The 18,427-nt window shown below is 50.5% G+C and overlaps 1 protein-coding gene across 1 annotated transcript; it reads left to right on the forward strand.

Moving 5' to 3' along the window:
* Positions 1 to 7,125: 7,125 nt before the first annotated feature.
* LOC128967593 (olfactory receptor 14A16-like) lies at positions 7,126 to 8,064 on the forward strand. Its single transcript, XM_054381759.1, has one exon. The coding sequence runs from the start codon at positions 7,132 to 7,134 to the stop codon at positions 8,062 to 8,064; it is 933 nt and encodes a 310-aa protein (XP_054237734.1). The 5' UTR covers positions 7,126 to 7,131.
* The last annotated feature ends 10,363 nt before the right edge of the window (positions 8,065 to 18,427 follow it).

Here is an 18,427-nt window from a genome sequence, read left to right on the forward strand (position 1 = left end):
GTATTTGGTTTGGCTGAGCTGGAGTTAATTCTCCTCAGAGCATCTTTCTAGTGCTGTGTTTTGTAGAGCTGTAGCTGGGTGTTGATACCACAGCAATGTTTTGGCTACTGCTGAACCAGTACCCAGGCTGTGCTTTGCCAACACGTCTCTACCCCAAGAGTGCACTGAGGGGTGGGCAAGATCTTGGGAGGGGACACAGCTGGGCCAGCTAACCCAAAGTGGCCAAAGGGGTGTTCAATGCCAGATGACATCAGCTGAGATAGAGAAGCTAAGTGACAGAAGTATGAGGATGTTTGTCAGTGGTGTCTGTCCCCCAGAGAAACTGCTACATGTATTGGAGCCCTGCAGCCCAGGAGTGACCAAAAACAGCCTCTGCCGATGGGCAGTAGAGAAAAACATCTCTGTTTGCTTTTGCTTCTATGTGCAGCCTTTGCTTTGCTTTGGATTATGAAAATAACTTCTACCATATTACAGACCTTTTGTTATATTTTCCACTCTCTCCTGTCCATCAGAGGCCTAATTGCTAAACTCCATGTTGAGAGCATTGAGTGATCAGGCATGGAAGCACTGGGATGCAAATTTAATGGAAGCCACTTGGCTGCTTCATTCCAGAGCATCTGATAACCATCCTGGTTCCAGCCAAACAAAACCTCTACACACTGTGGGAAGAGACAAGACCCTGTAGTGCACATGGGGAAGTGGTTGGGGAAGGCAGTGTGGGTTACTTGTCCCATGGGGAAAGCCAAACCCCTTGGTGGGATTGTCTTTGCTCAAGGACCTGGGTGTACTCCATGGGTAATGAGAAAGGATGGGGAGATTCAGTGTGTGCCTCGAGGAGATTTAACCTCAAGGGGAAAATAACCTGGGATGTGAGTTGATGTTGCAGGAAGTGACACTGCAGGAATGAGCTGAAGTGATGAAAAGTGAGTTTCCCAAGAAACAAGAGGGACTGAAACCAAGCTTGTGTTGGTGCCCAACAGCAGAATATCCTGCATCTCCTGTCCCAAACATTACAGCAAGGTATGAGAATCAAGAAGAGTGACATGGTTCCATGTAGTGAATTATGTGGAAGCTGAGCATGAGACAAATGGTTTGGAAGAAGGAATGGCAATGTTATTGGTTTTGGCAGAGTTGAAATCAGTTCTGTAACACCCCAGTTCTAGCAGTGTTGGCACAGCACCAAGACTATGCTATGGCAACATTCACCTGCCAAGAGTAGGCTGAGGGGTGGGCAGGATCCTGGGAGGGGACATGGGCAGGCCAGCTGAGCCATCCTGACCAAAGGGATGTTCCCTGTCATATGACATCAGCTCAGATAGAAAAGCTGTGGGAAAGAAGTCAGTGGAGGACATTTGATGATGGTGCTTGGAGCAACCACTATGTGTATTGAAGCTCTGCTTCCCAGGGAGCAACTGGAGACTGTCTGCTGATGGGGATCAGAGAACAATATTTGTGTTTGCTCTGCTTCTGTGTGCAGCCCTTGCTGCCACAGTGCTCTGTTACACTGCTCCTCCCCTGACCTCTTCTTATAGTTTCCCTCTCCCCTGTCCATCTAAGAAGGAGAGTGATAGAGAGTCTTTGGTGGGCACCTGGTTTCCAGAGAGGGACAAACCAGCACAAGAGGGCTGTTTGATATCCCAGAGTAGGCTATGTGACATCCCAGACAGGGTTGTGTGACATCCAAGAGTAGGATGGGTGACATGAGACAATGACCTGTATAATATCATGGAGACAGCCATGGGATATCATGAGAGGGTTGTGTCACATCACAAAAGTGACTGTGTGACATTATAGAGCAGGTTGAGTGACTTCATAAAGGAAACTGTTTGACAGCATAAATGGGCTTTGTGAAGTCATAGAGCAGGCAGTGAGACATCCCAGAGACAGAGGTGTGAGATCCCAGAACAGCCTGTGTGACATCATAGAGCAGACTGTGTGACACTATAGAGTGTTCTGTGTGATATCATGGAGCACTGTGTGTGACACCAGAAAGCAGTTCGTGTGACATCAAAATATATCTTGTGTGACATTATAGAGCTGGCTGCATGACATCATAGAGGAGGTTGTGTGACATCACAGAGCCAGTCCTGTGTCATCATAGAATGGGTTCTGTCCCATCATAGAGAGGGTTTTGTGATATCAGAGAGCAGGCAGTGAGACATCACAGAGCAGGGTGTGAGACATCCTTTAGTGAGATGTGTGACAGAGCAGGCTGTGTGAAATCAGAGGGTGGGATGTGTGTCATTGAAATATGTTGTGTGATCCCATAGAAAGGGTTGTGTGACATCATAGAGTAGGTTAGGTGACATCACAGAGCAGGATGTGTGACATCATATGGAGGGTTATGTAATATCTCAGTGAGGATTGTGTGCCAGCAGACAGCACATTCTGTGTACAGTGCAGGTTGTGTGAAGTCCTAAAGAGGACCTTGTGTGATATCATACAATGGTCTGTGTGACATCCTCCTGTGGGCTGAGTGACATCACAGTGTGCATCCTGTGACAGCATAGAGCAGGCTGTGTGGTATCTTAGGAGGGTTATGTGAGATCACAGAGTCAGCTGTGTGACATCATAGAGAGGGTTGTGAAATATCAGAGTGAGGTGGAGGTGTGCAGGGTGTGAGACATAACAGAGCAGGCTGTATGACATCATTGAGAGAATTCTGTGGTGTCACAGAGCAGGTTGTCTGACATTACAGGCCCTGCTCTGTGACATCATAGAGAAGTCTGCATCACATCATAAAGCTGAGTGTGTGATATCATAGAGAGAGTTGTGTGACATCACAGACCAGGCTGTGTGACATCACAGAGTAGGCTTTGGACATCACAAAGTGGATTGTGTGACATCATAGAATGGGCTGTGTGACATCTTAGGGTGGGCTCTGTGCCATCCTGTGTGACACCAGAGAGCTGGATGAATGATATCACACAGAGGGTTATGTACCAAAGTAGGTTATATGACATAGAGGAGGATCTGGAACATCATAGAAAGGGCTGTGTGGCACCAAGGAGAAGGCTGTTTGACATCCTAGAGCAGGCAGTGTGACATCAGAAAGACAGGTGTGACATCACAGAGAGGGCTCTGTGACATCACAGAGCAGTTTGCAAGACATCCCAGAGCAGGCTGAGTGACCTCATTTAGTGGTAGGTGTGACAGCATAGAGCCAGAGCTGTGATGTTCCAGAGCTGGCTGAGTAACATCATAGAGCAGGTTGTGTGACATCCTAGAGTGGGTTGTGTGACATCCTAGAGTGGGTTGTGTGACATCCTACAGTGGGTTGAGTGACGTGGCAGTGACCTGTGTGACATCCTAGAGCATTCTGTGTGATATCAGGGAGCAGGCTGTGAGACAGAAGGTGTGGCAGCATAGGGTAGACCGCATGGCATCATAGAGTGAATTGTGTGACTGCATAGAGAGGGTTGTGTGACATCATAGCTTGTGTTCTGTGACATCATAGAGCAGGCTGAGTGACATCATTCAGTGTGATGAGTGACATCATAGAGCCAGCTGTGTGACATCATAGTGTGGGTTGTGTGACGTAGAGCAGGTTGTGTGACAGCGTAGAGTGACTTCTGTGACATCATGGAGCAGTCTGTGTGATATCAGAGAGCTGATGGTGTGGGCACATAGATCTGGGTGTGTGACATCATAGAGTGGGTTCTGAGACATCATGGAGCTGCCTGTGTGACATCACAGAGCCAGCTGTGTGACATTGCCTTGCTCTGCTTTCCTGGACGAGATGGTTCTGTCATGGATCCTCCAAAGGAAACAAGGAAGAAACTGAGCAGTTGGTTGGGAAAAGCTCCAGAATTGGATTGTGGTTACCTGTGCAGGGGGAAAGGTTAGAAATAGAGAAAAGAAGGCAAAAATGAAGAGAGAGCAAAAGCAGAGAGAGTTCCCACTGTGGCTCCAGAGGATGTCTCACTGGTCCTGAAGGCCTTGATCAGTGGGGAAGCTGTGATCCATGGGGGAGCTCTTAACTTCCCTCTTCCCTTGGAGGTTTTGTAGCTTTTCCAGTCCCACACCTGGTCACAGTTCCTCATTCAGTTGTCATGGTTACAGCATATTTGACTGGGGTCAGCCCCTCTCCATGGTCAGTTCCTGTGTCATCCCTGTCCCATGGTCAGTTCCTGTGTGACCCCTGTCCCATGGTCACTTGTTTGCTCTTTTGGTGCTAAACTGCTGTGTCAGTCACCTGGGAGGACCCTCTCCAGCCCAAGCCCCAGACAACTCTCACACTCAGCACCAGCTTGCATCCCAACACTCTGCAAAGCAGAACCTGTGCCATTGTCTGCTTTACAGCTGCTAGAAGCACAGAGCTGTGGCCTTGCAGAGAAGCATCTAGTACAACCCCCTGAGCATGGGCAGGGACATCTTCCACTAGTTCAGGTTTATCAGAATTCCTAAACCTGGACAATTCCAGGGGCATCTCCTTCTCAGGGCAACCTGTTCCAGTGTCCTGTCAGCTTCATCAAAAAAGATATCTTCCTAATATCCAATCTAAGTCTGCCATATGACCACTGCATTTCCATCTGCACACAGTTTTGAGAGTGCCCACAGATCTCCCAAGATCCCAAGCCTGAGAGTGCTTGAGGAGTGCTTTGAGACATGGAGATGATTTTTCTGCATAGTGATAAGGAACGGACCAAAGCTTCAAATTGTGGCTGGGAAATCAAGACTGGACTTGAGAAGAAAGAAATGTCACTGGCAGGGCAGTGCTGTGGGGCAAGATGTCATCCAGCAGCACCTAGCATCACCCCAAGGCTTTGTGTTTCGAAGAAGAGCCAAGGATGATGGAGAGAGAGCAGTAAAGGAAGGTGCCAGCAAGGAGGGGCAGCTGGGGGAGTGACTCCAGCCTGCAGGGAAAGAGGCTCAGGGCATGCAGCAGCAGAGGACAGCCTGAGGTGCAGATGCCAGAGGGCTGTGCAAGAGTTGAAAGCCTCCTGGCAGAGCCAAGCTCTTCATGCCTTTGGTTGTGGCTCTTGGCTGTGCCACTGATGCCTCTGAGGAGACAACTCCTCTTGCCAGCCCTGGGGCCTCATTGCCTCCTTGTTCATCCTCAGGAGCCTGGCAGGGCTTGTGCCATAGTCCTGCCCTTGACATTGATCCTCTCCACATCCAGCTGCTCCAGGAAGCTCCCTGAGCTGTGAGTGAGGGACAGGGGTCAGGGTTTGACCCTTTGCATTAATGAAACACCTCCAGGTTTGCTCAGCATCAGAGACACCTTCCTCTGCTTGTCCTCACCTCTCATCACTGCCTTCAGTTCTCTGCTCTAACCACAGTCTGGAGGCACTTTCCCAGTAGTGTCCTCATTGGGACCCAGCAGCACTACAAGAAACATCAGAGTCTGAAACTAACTTTGACTTCTTGAGAAGTTTCATCATCTTCCTCTCAGTCTCTGATGTTTACATAGCACCAAAGCCACCAGAGGGATCATTAAATGCCATGGGATGGTCCTCTGCTGCTCAGCTGGACTGAGGTCTGTGGCTGGAAGGAACTGCTGGCAAGCAGGCAGCAGAGAAAAGAGACAGATCTGGCTGGGAACACTTCCTCTGCACAGCACAGAACAGCTGAGGACACTGCAAGGGGATCTCAGGAGGATGAGGAAGGCAGAGAGAGCTTGAAGGTGTCCACGATGGTGACTGAGGGCTCAGTGGAGAAGAAGTCACTGCAGCCACTGACATGGTGAGGTCTGTGTGTGCAGGGCAGAGCAGGTGCAGGCTCCGGAGGCATCTCCTAAAGCTGGCACAGCCAGAGCTGATTGGGGCTGTAAGGAAAACTTCCTGTCCAGAGGCTCTTTTCAGGCCATTGTGAAGAGCTCTGAAGCTCTGGGGTGCAGGCAGGGCTGGGCAGGGCTGTCCTTCAGAGCAGGGTCCTTGCAGCCCAGGGGCTGTGTGCTGGGGCAGGGATTCTGCTGCCTGCCAGCCTCAGCTCTCAGCCTGCCCAGGGAGCTCCCCTGGGCACTACGGTGGGGAGAAGCTGTCAGTGGCATGAGACAGCCCTGGCAGGGCAGGGCAGGGCAGGGCAGGGCAGGGTCCTTGTGCTGTGCAGAGGGAGCTGCGTTGGGCAGAGCTGCTCACAGTTCTAGCTCCCCCCTGGGTATTTCTGAGGAGGCTTTCCAGAAGAACATCAAGGCAGCATTTCCCTGGAAGGGAAGGAGTCTTGGCTTTGAATGTTGATCACCTTGTTGTGCTGGGTGGGAAGTGTGAGACTAGAATTTTTTTCTCTATTCTGCAGAAGACTCTGAGACCAAAGCTCTCATTAGCCCTTTTGTGAGCTGATCCTGAGCTCCTGCACACCCAGAGCTGCCCCTGGGCAGTGTCCTGCTGCTGGCAGGGGTCTGCAGGGCAGAGCTGAGCACACAGCAGGTGGGATGGACTCTGTCAGCAGGGACAGGCAGGAAAGCTGGCCACAGAGAAGCAGCTCCTGGCAGGGACACCTGCAGGCAGCAGAGACTTGGGCAGAGGGGGGAGAGGGATCGGCTGCCAGAGATGCCCTGGCAAGGGGGATCAGGCACCTCTGTGCCATTCTCTGCACTGCAGAAACACTTCCCAGTGCAACCTTTTGCTCTCCTCTTCTCCCCAGCACAGGCAGTGCCCTCCAAGCTATGGGCTCCAGAGCACCAGTCACTACCTTGGCAGCTGACATTCAGCTGATGGCTCCTGGAGTGTGCACACAAAAGGATGACAAAAGCTCTTCAGTGCCATGCTGTGAGCTGCAGAGAGCAGAGCTGGGCAAGGAGAAGGCTTCAGCCCAAGCCCCTCTGCCTTTCTCTCTCCCCTTCATTGTCTCTGCAGCACTGCAGTGCTCTTCCCTCATTCTCCATCCATCCACAGCACTCTTGCTCTGGGGCATTGCTGTTGCCATGTGGTCACTTTGTGTTCTGACACTGACTCTGCAAGTCCTGCCCCAGAGCTGTCTGCATGGAAACTAAGTGTCCAAGCTGCCTTTGAAACTCTGCTGAAGATCCCAGAGGTTGGGGGTGGTGGGGAATGAGCTGATCCATTGGTGCTGCAGCTCAGGGAGGAGGTGTTCTGTGAGCACTGCAATCTTGGTGTGCAGAGAGAAGTGTTCCCTAACTTCTCCCTGCCTTTTCCTCCTTGCACAGGTCTCCATGGGCAGAGGCAGCAGATGGCCAACAGCAGCTCCATCCCCCACTTCCTCCTGCTGCCATTGCCAGGCACAAGGCAGCTGCAGCTCTTGCACTTCTGCCTCTTCCTGGCCATCTACCTGGCTGCCCTGCTGGGCAATGGCCTCATCATCAGCACCATAGCCTCTGACCACCACCTCCACACCCCCATGTACTTCTTCCTCCTCAACCTCGCCATCCTTGACCTGGGTGTCATCTCCACCACTGTCCCCAAATCATTGGCCAATTCCTTGAGGAACACCAGGGACATCTCCTATGCAGGATGTTCTGCTCAGCTATTTCTGTTTAGCTTTTTCATTTCAGCAGAGATTTGTCTCTTCACCACCATGTCCTACGATCGCTACGTTGCCATCTGCAGACCCCTGCACTATGAGACCCTCCTGGGCAGCACAGTTTGTGTCCACCTGGCAGCATCTGCCTGGGCCTCTGGGGTTCTCAATTCTCTGCTGCACACAGCCAATACATTTTCTCTGCCTTTCTGCCAGGGCAATGCTGTGGACCAGTTCTTCTGTGAAATCCCCCAGATCCTCAAGCTCTCCTGCTCCACATCCTACCTCAGAGAAGTTGGACTTCTGGTGTTCAGTTCCTGTTTATTCTTTGTCTGTTTTGTGTTCATTGTGGTGTCCTATGTGCAGATCTTCAGGGCAGTGCTGAGGATCCCCTCTCAGCAGGGACGCCACAAAGCCTTTGCCACCTGCCTGCCTCACCTGGCTGTGCTCTCCCTGTTTATCACCACTGCCTTCTTTGCCCACCTGAAACCCCCTTCCATCTCCTCTCCATCCCAGAACTTGGTTGTGTCAGTTCTGTACTCAGTGGTGCCTCCAGCAGTGAACCCTCTCATCTACAGCCTGAGGAACCAGGAGCTGAAGGCTGCCCTGAGCAAACTGCTCCCTGGCTGCTTTCAGAAGCAATAAACTGTTTGTCTTCTGCAGAGCAATTCTGATGTCACTCAGTGCAGGCCCAGCCTGGCTGCTCAGATTTTGACTTTTTTGGTTTTGGTACGAATTTTATCCCCTTTCTAGTTCACTCTCTTCTTTTTTTTTTTTTTTTTTTCTGTCCATGATATTATGTCAGGGGAGCTGTGCTCCTTGTTTGGTGAAACAAAATAAAAGGCCTTTCAATAACGTCTTTTTTTCCAAGACCTTCCTCCAATCCTTTTCTGGTGCTTCAGGGACAATTCCTCTGTACAGAATTGGCAGAGATGAGAGTCCCAGCACAGCAGCACTGCCAGGGAGCACCAGCACTCCCTGGACCCACTGTCCCTGTCCCAGTAGAGTCTGGCCCCTTCCAGTACCATTTGGATCTCCTGAACTCCTCCTAATAGAAATTGTTCCTCACCCCAGTATAAACTGATCCTCTCACTCTCTCCCATACCAACTCCATCTGTCCCACTACAAATTTCACATTCTGACCCCTCCCACTACAGAATGGCCTCATCACAGTACAAACTGCAGATGCTGATCCCATCCCAGTATAGACTGGGCCCCATCCCAGTTCAAACAGGGTTCCTTTAAGCCCTCCACATATAGACCTGGCCTTGTTCCATTACAAACTGATTCTCCTGATCCCAGGAGAACTTGGATAGGTCTCAGTATTAAATTAATCTCTCTAAGTGCCAAGCCAATTGCATGAGCACCCTGAGAGTACAGAATGTGTCACTTCCCAGTAAAAACTACATACCCTGAGCTGCTCCCAGTACAGCTGTGGCCTCCTCCCAGAGCAAACTGGATCATCTTGCCCTCTCCCACTACAGTCCGGCTCCCGTCCCAGCACAAAATGAATCACAGAATCATAGAATCAGTCAAGGTTGGAAGGGACCACAAGGCTTATCCAGTTCCAACCCCCCTGCCATGGGCAGGGACACCTCACACCAGATCAGGCTGGCCAGAGCCTCATGCAGCCTGGCTTTAAACACCTCCAGGGATGGGGCCTCAGCCACCTTCCTGGACAACCCATTCCAGGCTCTCACCACTCTCATGGGGAAGAACTTCTTCCTCACCTCCAGCCTGAATCTCCTCACTTCCAGCTTTATTCCATTCCCCCTAGTCCTGTCACTACCTGATATCCTAAAATGCTTCTCCTGGTTCTCTCCAAGGACCTATTGCATCCATTCCAGTATGAACTGCACCCACTCTTGCCATTCCAGTACAGTCTGGTCCCTATCCCTGTAGAAACAAGGTCCCTTTTAGCCCTCCAAGTACATATTAGGCCTTGGCCCAATAGAAACTGGATCCCCTTATCCCCTCCCAGTACACACTGGGCAAGGCTTACTCTAAACTTGATCCCTTGGTCCCCTCCCAGTATAGACCAGAACTCGAGCCAGTACAATTGGGATCCCCTGGCTCTATTCCCTCTCTGGCCCTTACCCCATTACAAACTTGATCCTTTTAACCCCTTCCAGTACAGACCTGGCCCAGTCTCAGTAAAAACTAGACTCACCCTTGCCCTCCCTCCACTCCTCCCCCCTGCATAGATGTGGTCTCTTCCCATTACCAATGCAATTGTTTTGCCATCTCCCAGTACAGCCTGGGTCCCATTCCAGTACCAAGCACATCCCCTGGAAATCCTGATTCCGTCCCAGTCCAGACTGGACACCATCCCAGTCCAAAATGGGCCTTATTTACATCTCCAGCTACAAAGATGGCCTTGTCCCCTGTCCCAGTTTGATCTGAGTGCCTTTAAGAACCACCATAAAGCAGACTTCCAGAAGGTGCAGAATGTCCAGGCAGTGTACCAGGAGGTGTAATCTTTGTATTTCCTTCCATAAGTCCTGCATCTCTAGAAATCTGACTGCAAAGTGATTGTCTTTCTCATTCTTCCTTTTCTCCTCTCTGGATGCACTGAGTTCCTTTATCTGGGGTGGGGGGAGGATGGTTACAGTCTTATCTGTGGCCTTCAAGGCCTGACTAATTTTTACTGCAGAATCTTGGCCTTTTTAGGCCTAATGCTAGGGACCAAAGGGAGGCAGTTTCAGGCCTGGCCAGCCTAAATCCAGCCTAGAAATGAGGGGGGAAGAAAGAGCCCTGGAACGTATGTTAAACCCCAGATGAGGAGAAAAGGAACACTGGGTTTGTGGTCTGACTTGGTGGAGGTTTGGTGTGATGTTTTTTGGCTCAATGAGCTTCTGTTAACCCAGATCAGCATTCCTTTGTGTTTTATATGCTCTGCTACGCTCACCACTATGGACCAGTTCTTCTGTGAAATCCCCCAGATCCTCAAGCTCTCCTGCTCCACATCCTACACCACTCCGTGTAGCCGCACCCCTTCCCCGAAGCCCATCGCTGGGATCGGGGTGTCCGACTCCACCCATTGGGAACAGTTGCCCCACCCCACCTGCTGCGCAGGACCACTTCCCAACACCAGCCCTGCCAGCCCCCTGCCGCCGCAGTTGTGCCATGGGACCATCCTGTCAAGAGAAGCTGCCAATTGGCGGAAAGCCTCACTCCTCCGGCAGAGGTGGGAGGAGAAAGAAATTCACCATCCAGAGGAAAGTCCCCCACGGCCCACCAGCGACTCAGCTGCAGCCTCAGCCCCAGCATCCTTCCCACAACCAGCCCCAGGGCAGCCCCAGGGCAGACAGACAGCAGCCAGCCAGCGTAACCCAGCACCTTGCTTCACTACAAACAAAGACACAGAGTATCCTTGCACGTGTGCAGCACTCGCTAACTTTCAGTTCAAAGCACCCGCGCCTAGCCGCGGGATATTCCAGCTTGAATTGCCTCTTGATAGCATTGGAAAGTTCTGTGTACAGAGTTACAGCTGCCGAGCGTCTTGTCGAGTCGCCATCTGGTGGACAAGCAGCAGAACTGCACCCTTTGTTCCCTTAATTAGTAATTAATTCTGTAAATATTCTAATTGGGTCAAATTGCACATATTAAGCCAGTTATGGGATGTATTTTCACAACCTTGCACTAGAATCAGTATATAAAAGTGATTAATTGGTTATTAATATTTTTAATAATTAATATATTTTTCATAATTCAGAAATTACTAATCTCTTCATCACACCAGTACAGGCATTTCCATCAGTTTTCAGCCACTTCCCCTCTTTTGGATGCTCCCACACCCCATGCTCTCAGGGACAGAAGGGGGTTCCATTGGGATTCACTCCTAGGGCAGTAGCTGGGTCTGTATCGGGTACTGAATCCTTGTGGGTTGGGAGGACCCAGGGGACATTCTCATCACTTTCTGTCTGAGGTGGGAAGTTCATTGTATCCATGGCTGAAATGCTTCAGTTCTGAAGGATTTTCCCATACCAGTTGATGAGTCTCAGCAAATTGGGTTCCTCCATGCCCTGTTCTGATGAGGGCTGCTCCTCCAGACTGTAGCGCTGGGACACAAGGCAGGAGAGGTGTTACCCTGGGGTGCTTCAAGGGCTTTGCTGATTAATTAGTGATCATTTTCTTCAATTTCTTCCTAGGTGAGTCTGACCTTACTTCTAGGAAACGTTCTGGAGCAGGTCACATTCCACTTACAAGATAACCAGGTGATCAGGTGCAGTCAGCAGGGGGTTATGAGAGGCAGGTCCTGACTGACTGATCTGATCTCCTTTCACAATAAGGTGAGCTGGCTAGTGGATGAGGGAAGGGCCATGGACATTGTCTTCCTGGACTTTAGTGAAGCCTTTGACGTTGTCTCCCTCTTACAAAGGAGATAGAGAGCCAGAATCATAGAATCATAGAATAGAATCATAGAATCAAGAAGGCTGGAAGAGACCTCAAAGATCATCGAGTCCAACCTGTCACCCTAAACTTCATGACTATCTAAACCATCGTACCAAGTGCCACGTCCAATCCCCTCTTGAACACCTCCAGGGATGGTGACTCCACCACCTCCCTGGGCAGCCCATTCCAATGGCCAACCACTCTCTCTGTGAAGAACTTTCTCCTCACCTCCAGCCTAAACCTCCCCTGGCACAGCTTGAGACTGTGTCCTCTTGTTCTGGTGCTGGTTGCGTGGGAAAAGAGACCAACCCCCTCCTGGCTACAACCTCCCTTCAGGTAGTTGTAGACAGCAATGAGGTCACCCCTGAGCCTCCTCTTCTCCAGGCTAAACAGTCCCAGCTCCCTCAGCCTCTCCTCATAGGGCTTGTGCTCAAGGCCTCTCACCAGCCTCGTTGCTCTTCTCTGGACATGCTCCAGCAATTCAACATCTTTCCTAAACTGAGGGGCCCAGAACTGGACACAGTACTCAAGGTGTGGCCTAACCGGTGCTGTGTACAGGGGTACAATGACCTCCCTGCTCCTGCTGGCCACACTATTCCTGATGCAGGCCAGGATGCCATTGGCTCTCTTGGCCACCTGGGCACACTGCTGGCTCATGTTCAGGTGGCTGTCAACCAGCACCCCCACGTCACTTTCTGCCTGGCTGCTCTCCAGCCACTCTGACCCCAGCCTGTAGCTCTGCATGGGGTTGTTGTGGCCACAGTGCAGCACCCGGCACTTGGATTTGTTGAATGCCATCATGTTGGACTCTGCCCATCTGTCCAGCCTGTCAAGGTCCCTCTGCAGAGCCCTTCTACCTTCTAACAGATCAACACCTGCTCCCAGCTTGGTGTCATCTGCAAATTTACTGATGATGGACTCAATCCCCACATCCAGATCATCAATAAAGATATTGAACAGGATGGGGCCCAGCACTGATCCCTGGGGGACACCACTAGTGACAGGCTGCCAGCTGGATGTGGCACCATTCACCACCACTCTCTGGGCTCAGCCCTCCAGCCAGTTCCTAACCTAATGCAGAGTGCTGCTGTCCAAGCCAAGATTTATAAAATCCCAAACCTCTGATTTATTACAATGAAATCTGCTCTCTGCCAAGAGAATAAAATCACACATTCGATTGTCAGTTGGGAAAATTCTGTGATTCAACTGGTTAGACTACCAAATTATTTGGAATGTTTCAGTATTTGGAAAGATGAACCAAAACTTGTCACAGAATGCAGCAGAGGGGGTGAAATTCCTTAGGTTCCAAGCTAGCAGGGAGAAGTTCCAAACTGCTAAAAGCTTCTTTAATTTGGAGAGTCAAAACAAAGCACCACGCTCTCTAGAGCAGCAGCCCGTTTATACTCATGCCAGTTTGACTTGTGGTCACTTTAATTAACAAGTTCTACAAGCCAACAAGGGAATTCCTGACACAGAGGTGACAGGAAGCTGATGAAGATCAGCTCTCCTTCAGCCTCATTTTGAGTATGGCTCCTAACAGCAGCAGGAGGCTTTGCCTGGAGAAAACCACCATCAGTGCACAGTTCTGTGGAGGGGAAGGGTCTGATTGTATCTGCCACAATCCACCCCAGGACCACAGTCACAACTCAACTGCCCTCCTTGGAGTGGTGGTGCAGTCACCTCTTGCTGCCAAAGTTCAAAGGGGCTGCAGTCCCAGTGACGTTTTGTGCTCGTTGTGCTCATCATTTCCAATACCAAACACAGGAATCATTTTAACCTAGGACTTGAAGTTCAATGCTCTTAATGAACTGCTGTAATACAAAGACAATGACCAGAGCAGTCCCAAATAAAAATGCACCCAAACCCCTTCAGAACCAGTTCAGTCCTGGCAGAGCAACAGTTGCTGTGAGTCCTTTGCCTGAAGCAGTGTATGCTCAGGATGTGAGCACAGGATCAGTGGTGGTGGGCTCAATCTCCAGCCCATGATGCAAGTTTGTCACTCTTCAGAATGAGTCTTCACTGCCCTAGTTTCTGGCTGTGTCACTGCCAATGAAACTTCAAGGAGGTCTCCTCTGTCCTGTAAGCAGACAAAGAACTGTGCACAGTGGAGCAAACAGAGCTTCACTGGTACAGATCTGGCACTATCCACCCAACACTAATACAGGAGGATTTCCCATTCCCATCCAAGGTTTCCCAGGCAGGAAAGACTCTGGGTTTTGCCAATATCATGGGCACAATGCCAGTGGATGGTAGCTTCACCACTACAGCTTGGTCTACCTGTATCTGTGGTAGGGATTTACTCCTTTGTCCATCAGGTCCATGGTCAGCACCCATTACTGGTTCTGTGGGGCTAAATCCTTGAATTTTGGGGCTTCCATATATTCCCCATCAGCTGTTGACAGTCAAACCTGATTGTGCCAGCTGTGTCCCCCAGCTGTGCTTGAGCCATCACCATGTCTTTTAATCAGACCATTGGTCTGTGCAGCTCCACCATTAGCCTGAGGATAATATGGGGGATGGAACACTCATTGAATTCATTCTCCTTGAACCCAGTCTTGCACTGGGGTCACTGGGAAGTGTGAGCCATTATCACTTTGGATACACTCAGTCACAGGTAGAACGCTGAACCATTTCTACAGGGCTTCAATCCTTTCAGCTCCTGTGGCAGTATTGAGAGCTGTGGCCATGCTTAATCCTGAAGCCACTTCTACTCCTTCCAGGATATAACTTTGTCCAGGAGAGGTCTTCACAGGTCCAACATAATCAATTTATCAAGGACTCTCCAGAGTCTTGTTGTGTCTGATATGTTGGGCAGAGGCTTGATTTGGGTGCTTCGCCTTAACCCTTAGCCAACATTGTGGACAAGCTGTAAGAAGTGTTTCAAATGTTTCAAAGTGACCACCCTGGAGACTGACACTCATCCTAGAGGTTGGTCTCCCCTGAGTGGCCTCTTTTCCTGTGCAGGCACTCAGCCAATCTTGATCAATCTTCCCCTTCATCGTTCACCACATGAATTTTTTGCTGGGTATTCTGCCTGCTGGTTCCATTTTGCAGCAGGAGTTCCATTCTTTGTATGACCTTTTACCCATCCTACCTTTAAGGATCTTGAGCAACCTGTTTCTAATCATCATTGCCAGTCTCTAGCCCTCCACATTATGGTGTGACCTGTTCCCCACAGATTAGATTCCCACTGACACATCCATTCAGTGGCACCCTGTCATGAAGGCATCACATGCCCATAATTATGCCCCCCAGATACCAACTAACTTGTCCCAACATGTTCTAGGAAGTCTCCCCTTCCACCCTTCTTTCAGAAGGGGAAGACAAAAGGCTCAGGCGCCAGCCTGTCTCCTAACGGGCAAACAACGGCAGGCACCCATCTCAATGGCATGCCTATGCTCTTGCCATCTACGGGCACAATTCTAGCTTCACCTTTTCTATAGGTGGAAGCAGGTTGTTGGCAAGTGTGCCCATTGGCCAGCTCCAGCCTCGAGAATCTATAAGTATTACTCTATTTGTCTACCACCTTGCTCTCTCCTTTTGCTTTCACTCATCATGCAACTTGCAATTGTGTAAGCTATAAGCCTTCCCACACACAAGCATACTGGAAGCCTCTGCGAACATGGAAGCCAGCCCACCGAGTGTGCAACGAGGACCTGCAAAGGATGATCCCATTGCCGAAGGCGCCGTAGACCCAGTCGAAAGGGACTGAGGGAAGCTGCCAAAGAGGGTAAGCTGTAACCCAAAAGGGGAAGGACTAGCCCATGCCCGGCAGTCCACATTTGCTGAAAGCTAATTAAGTAGCCACAAGCAGCCATAAGCAGAAACGCATCTTGCGTAGCCCCCCCGCCATCCATGGGAGTGAAAGGGAGCCGCCCCCTGTAGCCGCTCCGCAGCACGTATCAGGGCAAAACACCCGGGATTTCCCTGAGGGAAAAGAGAGAGCAAAAGATTAGCCTCTCCATTGAAGTCAAGGCAACGACTGTACCATTATCATTTAAATGGAAGCAGTCGCCCAGAGAAGCAGCAGTCAGCTCACCTCAAGCCCAGCCGAGGGGGGGAAGCATCACGTCACTGCATCCCCACTGTAAACCACCTAGGGGAATCGCCTTCGATCGTGAGGGCCGACCACCAAAAAGACCTGGTCCTCCTGAGCCGATCCTCCCATCAGGGAGGCAGCCCCTCCCTGCAGACCGCAGGAGGACAAAGAAACGAACTGCCCTACCCACAGACCGCAGGAAGAGAAAGCCAACCTTGCCCCCCCCACAGAGTTAGGAGGGAGAAAGAAGGGTGCCGCCCGAACGGGGCCAAGCTCGGGCAGAAGCAGATACCCAGCGAGCCCGCGTGATCCGGCAATTTGTCTCTCTGCATGTATCTTTCATGTGTATACCATTTAGTAACATTCTATTCAAAGCGTCTGCACACAGCCGCGTGATATTTCCAGCTTAACCTGCCTCGTGACAACATTATAAATATCTCTATACATAGCTAGCAGCCGCAAGCCGTTGTCGAGTCTCCATCTAGTGGACAAGACGTGGAACTGCACCCTTTCGTTCCCTTAATTAGAAATTGACTGTAAATATTATAGTTGGGTAGGATTGTAAATACTAAATCAGTTATGGTCTATATTATTACAACTGTGCATCCAAATCAATACATATAAAGTAATTAATCGAATATTAATAATAATAATAAACAATAATTTCATAACTCATATTGTCATAATTCATAATTAATAATCACCAGCCTCCATCCCTATTCCCCCTCTCCACGACACACCCTTGTAGGTTGCACAGGAATTGGTGTAAATGGCAGTAGTGCTGTTCTCTGCTGCCAGCATGAGTGCAGCAATTCTCCCAAATGTGCACTACCTTCACCTTCCTCTGTTACAGTCTTCGCGATACCAGTCTCCAATGCTGCAGCTTTCTCTTGCCATTTGCATCCCATCCAGTGGGGGATGCATCTGTGAACCACACTCCTCCTGGATTTGAGTCTGTGGTCAGCTCAGGTGCTTCCTTAATTGGAGACAGTATCTAGGGCAGACCTCACAGAACTGTGTCTACAGTCTCAGGCAGTTGGAGTTTGCTGGACCCTTTTCCATTTTCAATCACTGTCCAGTTAGCAGGCATTCAAGCCAAGAAAGACAAGAGAAAAGAAGACAGCAGTAATCTGATAAGGATCCATTCCTGGCCAGCCCTGGAGCTTGCTTCTCCTCAGAGGGTCATTGTCTTACTGCACTTGGCATGGGTGCAGGGCTCCTTGGCAGGGCACTGTCTCGCTCTTTCCCTACCCAGGCCTCCCCCGGTGTGGAGGGTATTATCAGAATCTGAATTGAAGCTGCCACACCTCCTAATACAGACTGGATGCCTTGAGCACCTCCCAGTACTGGATGGATCCTTTGATGCCCTCCCAGTACAGCCTGGAAAGCTCCCAGCCTCTCTACTCAGTCCCCTGCTCTAACACAGTGGCCCATCCCAACACTGAGCCCATCCCACACCTCACCCCTTACAGCTCAGCCCCTCCCAAACCCACTCCTGACCCTGACTCTGTCCCCATTGCTCATCCTGGCTCCAGCCTTCACCCTTGGCATTAACCCTTTGGCCTTAAGCCCAGGCCTCAACCCAGCCCCAACCCAACCTCTGCCTTTCAGAGATGGCTCTCACCTAAGTCCTGCCCAGCATCCTCAGCAGGACATCTGAAGGAAGAAGACTTAATAACTTCCTCACTAACTGTTAGAAATTTTCCCACTAGTTCAGAGATTAGCTTTCAGACACAAATAAACCAAACCTGGAGCTTGATAGAGCAAAGGGAGCTAAGGCAGCAGATAGCAGCCCCAGACATCAAAGAGAGAGATAAGGCTGAGTCTGGAGAACAGGATGGGTTCTCACACACCTGGGCCTCACTAACAAGATGAGGCCAGCTCTGTGAGACTGGCAGAGGACCAATGGTGACTGCAATGTTGTTGAAGGGACAGTAGATGGCAGCAAAGCCCAAGAAATGGAAGGACTTGGGTCAAGTTTTCCTAATTCTCATGCCTGTGTATTGCTAAGTCCTGTACAAGAAATGTGGTTAACCTTGTTTAGCAGGTCAGTTCCCATGGAAGCTCTTGCCACAGTCCCTGCAGATCTCCTGCCTCTCACCACTCTGGACATGGTGGTGTGGACATAGAGAGAGCCATGGCAGAAGCTCTTGCTGCAGCTGGCACAGGTGAAAGGCTTCTCCTCAGTGTGGCTGTGCCAGTGGACGATGAGTGTAAGGCTGCAAGTGAAGCTCTTGCTGCAGCCAGTGCAGACATCTGGCTTCTTCCTGCCGTGGCCACAGCAGTGCCAGATGAGGTTGGAGCTGAGGGTGAAGCTCTTGCTGTAGTCACCACAGACAAAGGGCTGGTCACCAGGATGGGCACCAGGCTGGGGACAGTGGAGCTTCACCAGCTCCGAGCTGGGTGGGAAAATCTTCCCACACTTGGGGCACTGATGTGGCTGCTTGGATGTCACAGAGGGGGCTCATGTGGCTTTGCCTTCCTCCTCATCATCATCATCATCCTTCTCCACTTCCATACCATTCTCCTCTTCTTCCACATTATCCCCTTCATCTTCCTCATTCTTACTGTTGT

Source organism: Indicator indicator, chromosome 6, assembly GCF_027791375.1.
Source record: "Indicator indicator isolate 239-I01 chromosome 6, UM_Iind_1.1, whole genome shotgun sequence".
In the NCBI taxonomy this organism is placed as follows: domain Eukaryota; kingdom Metazoa; phylum Chordata; class Aves; order Piciformes; family Indicatoridae; genus Indicator; species Indicator indicator.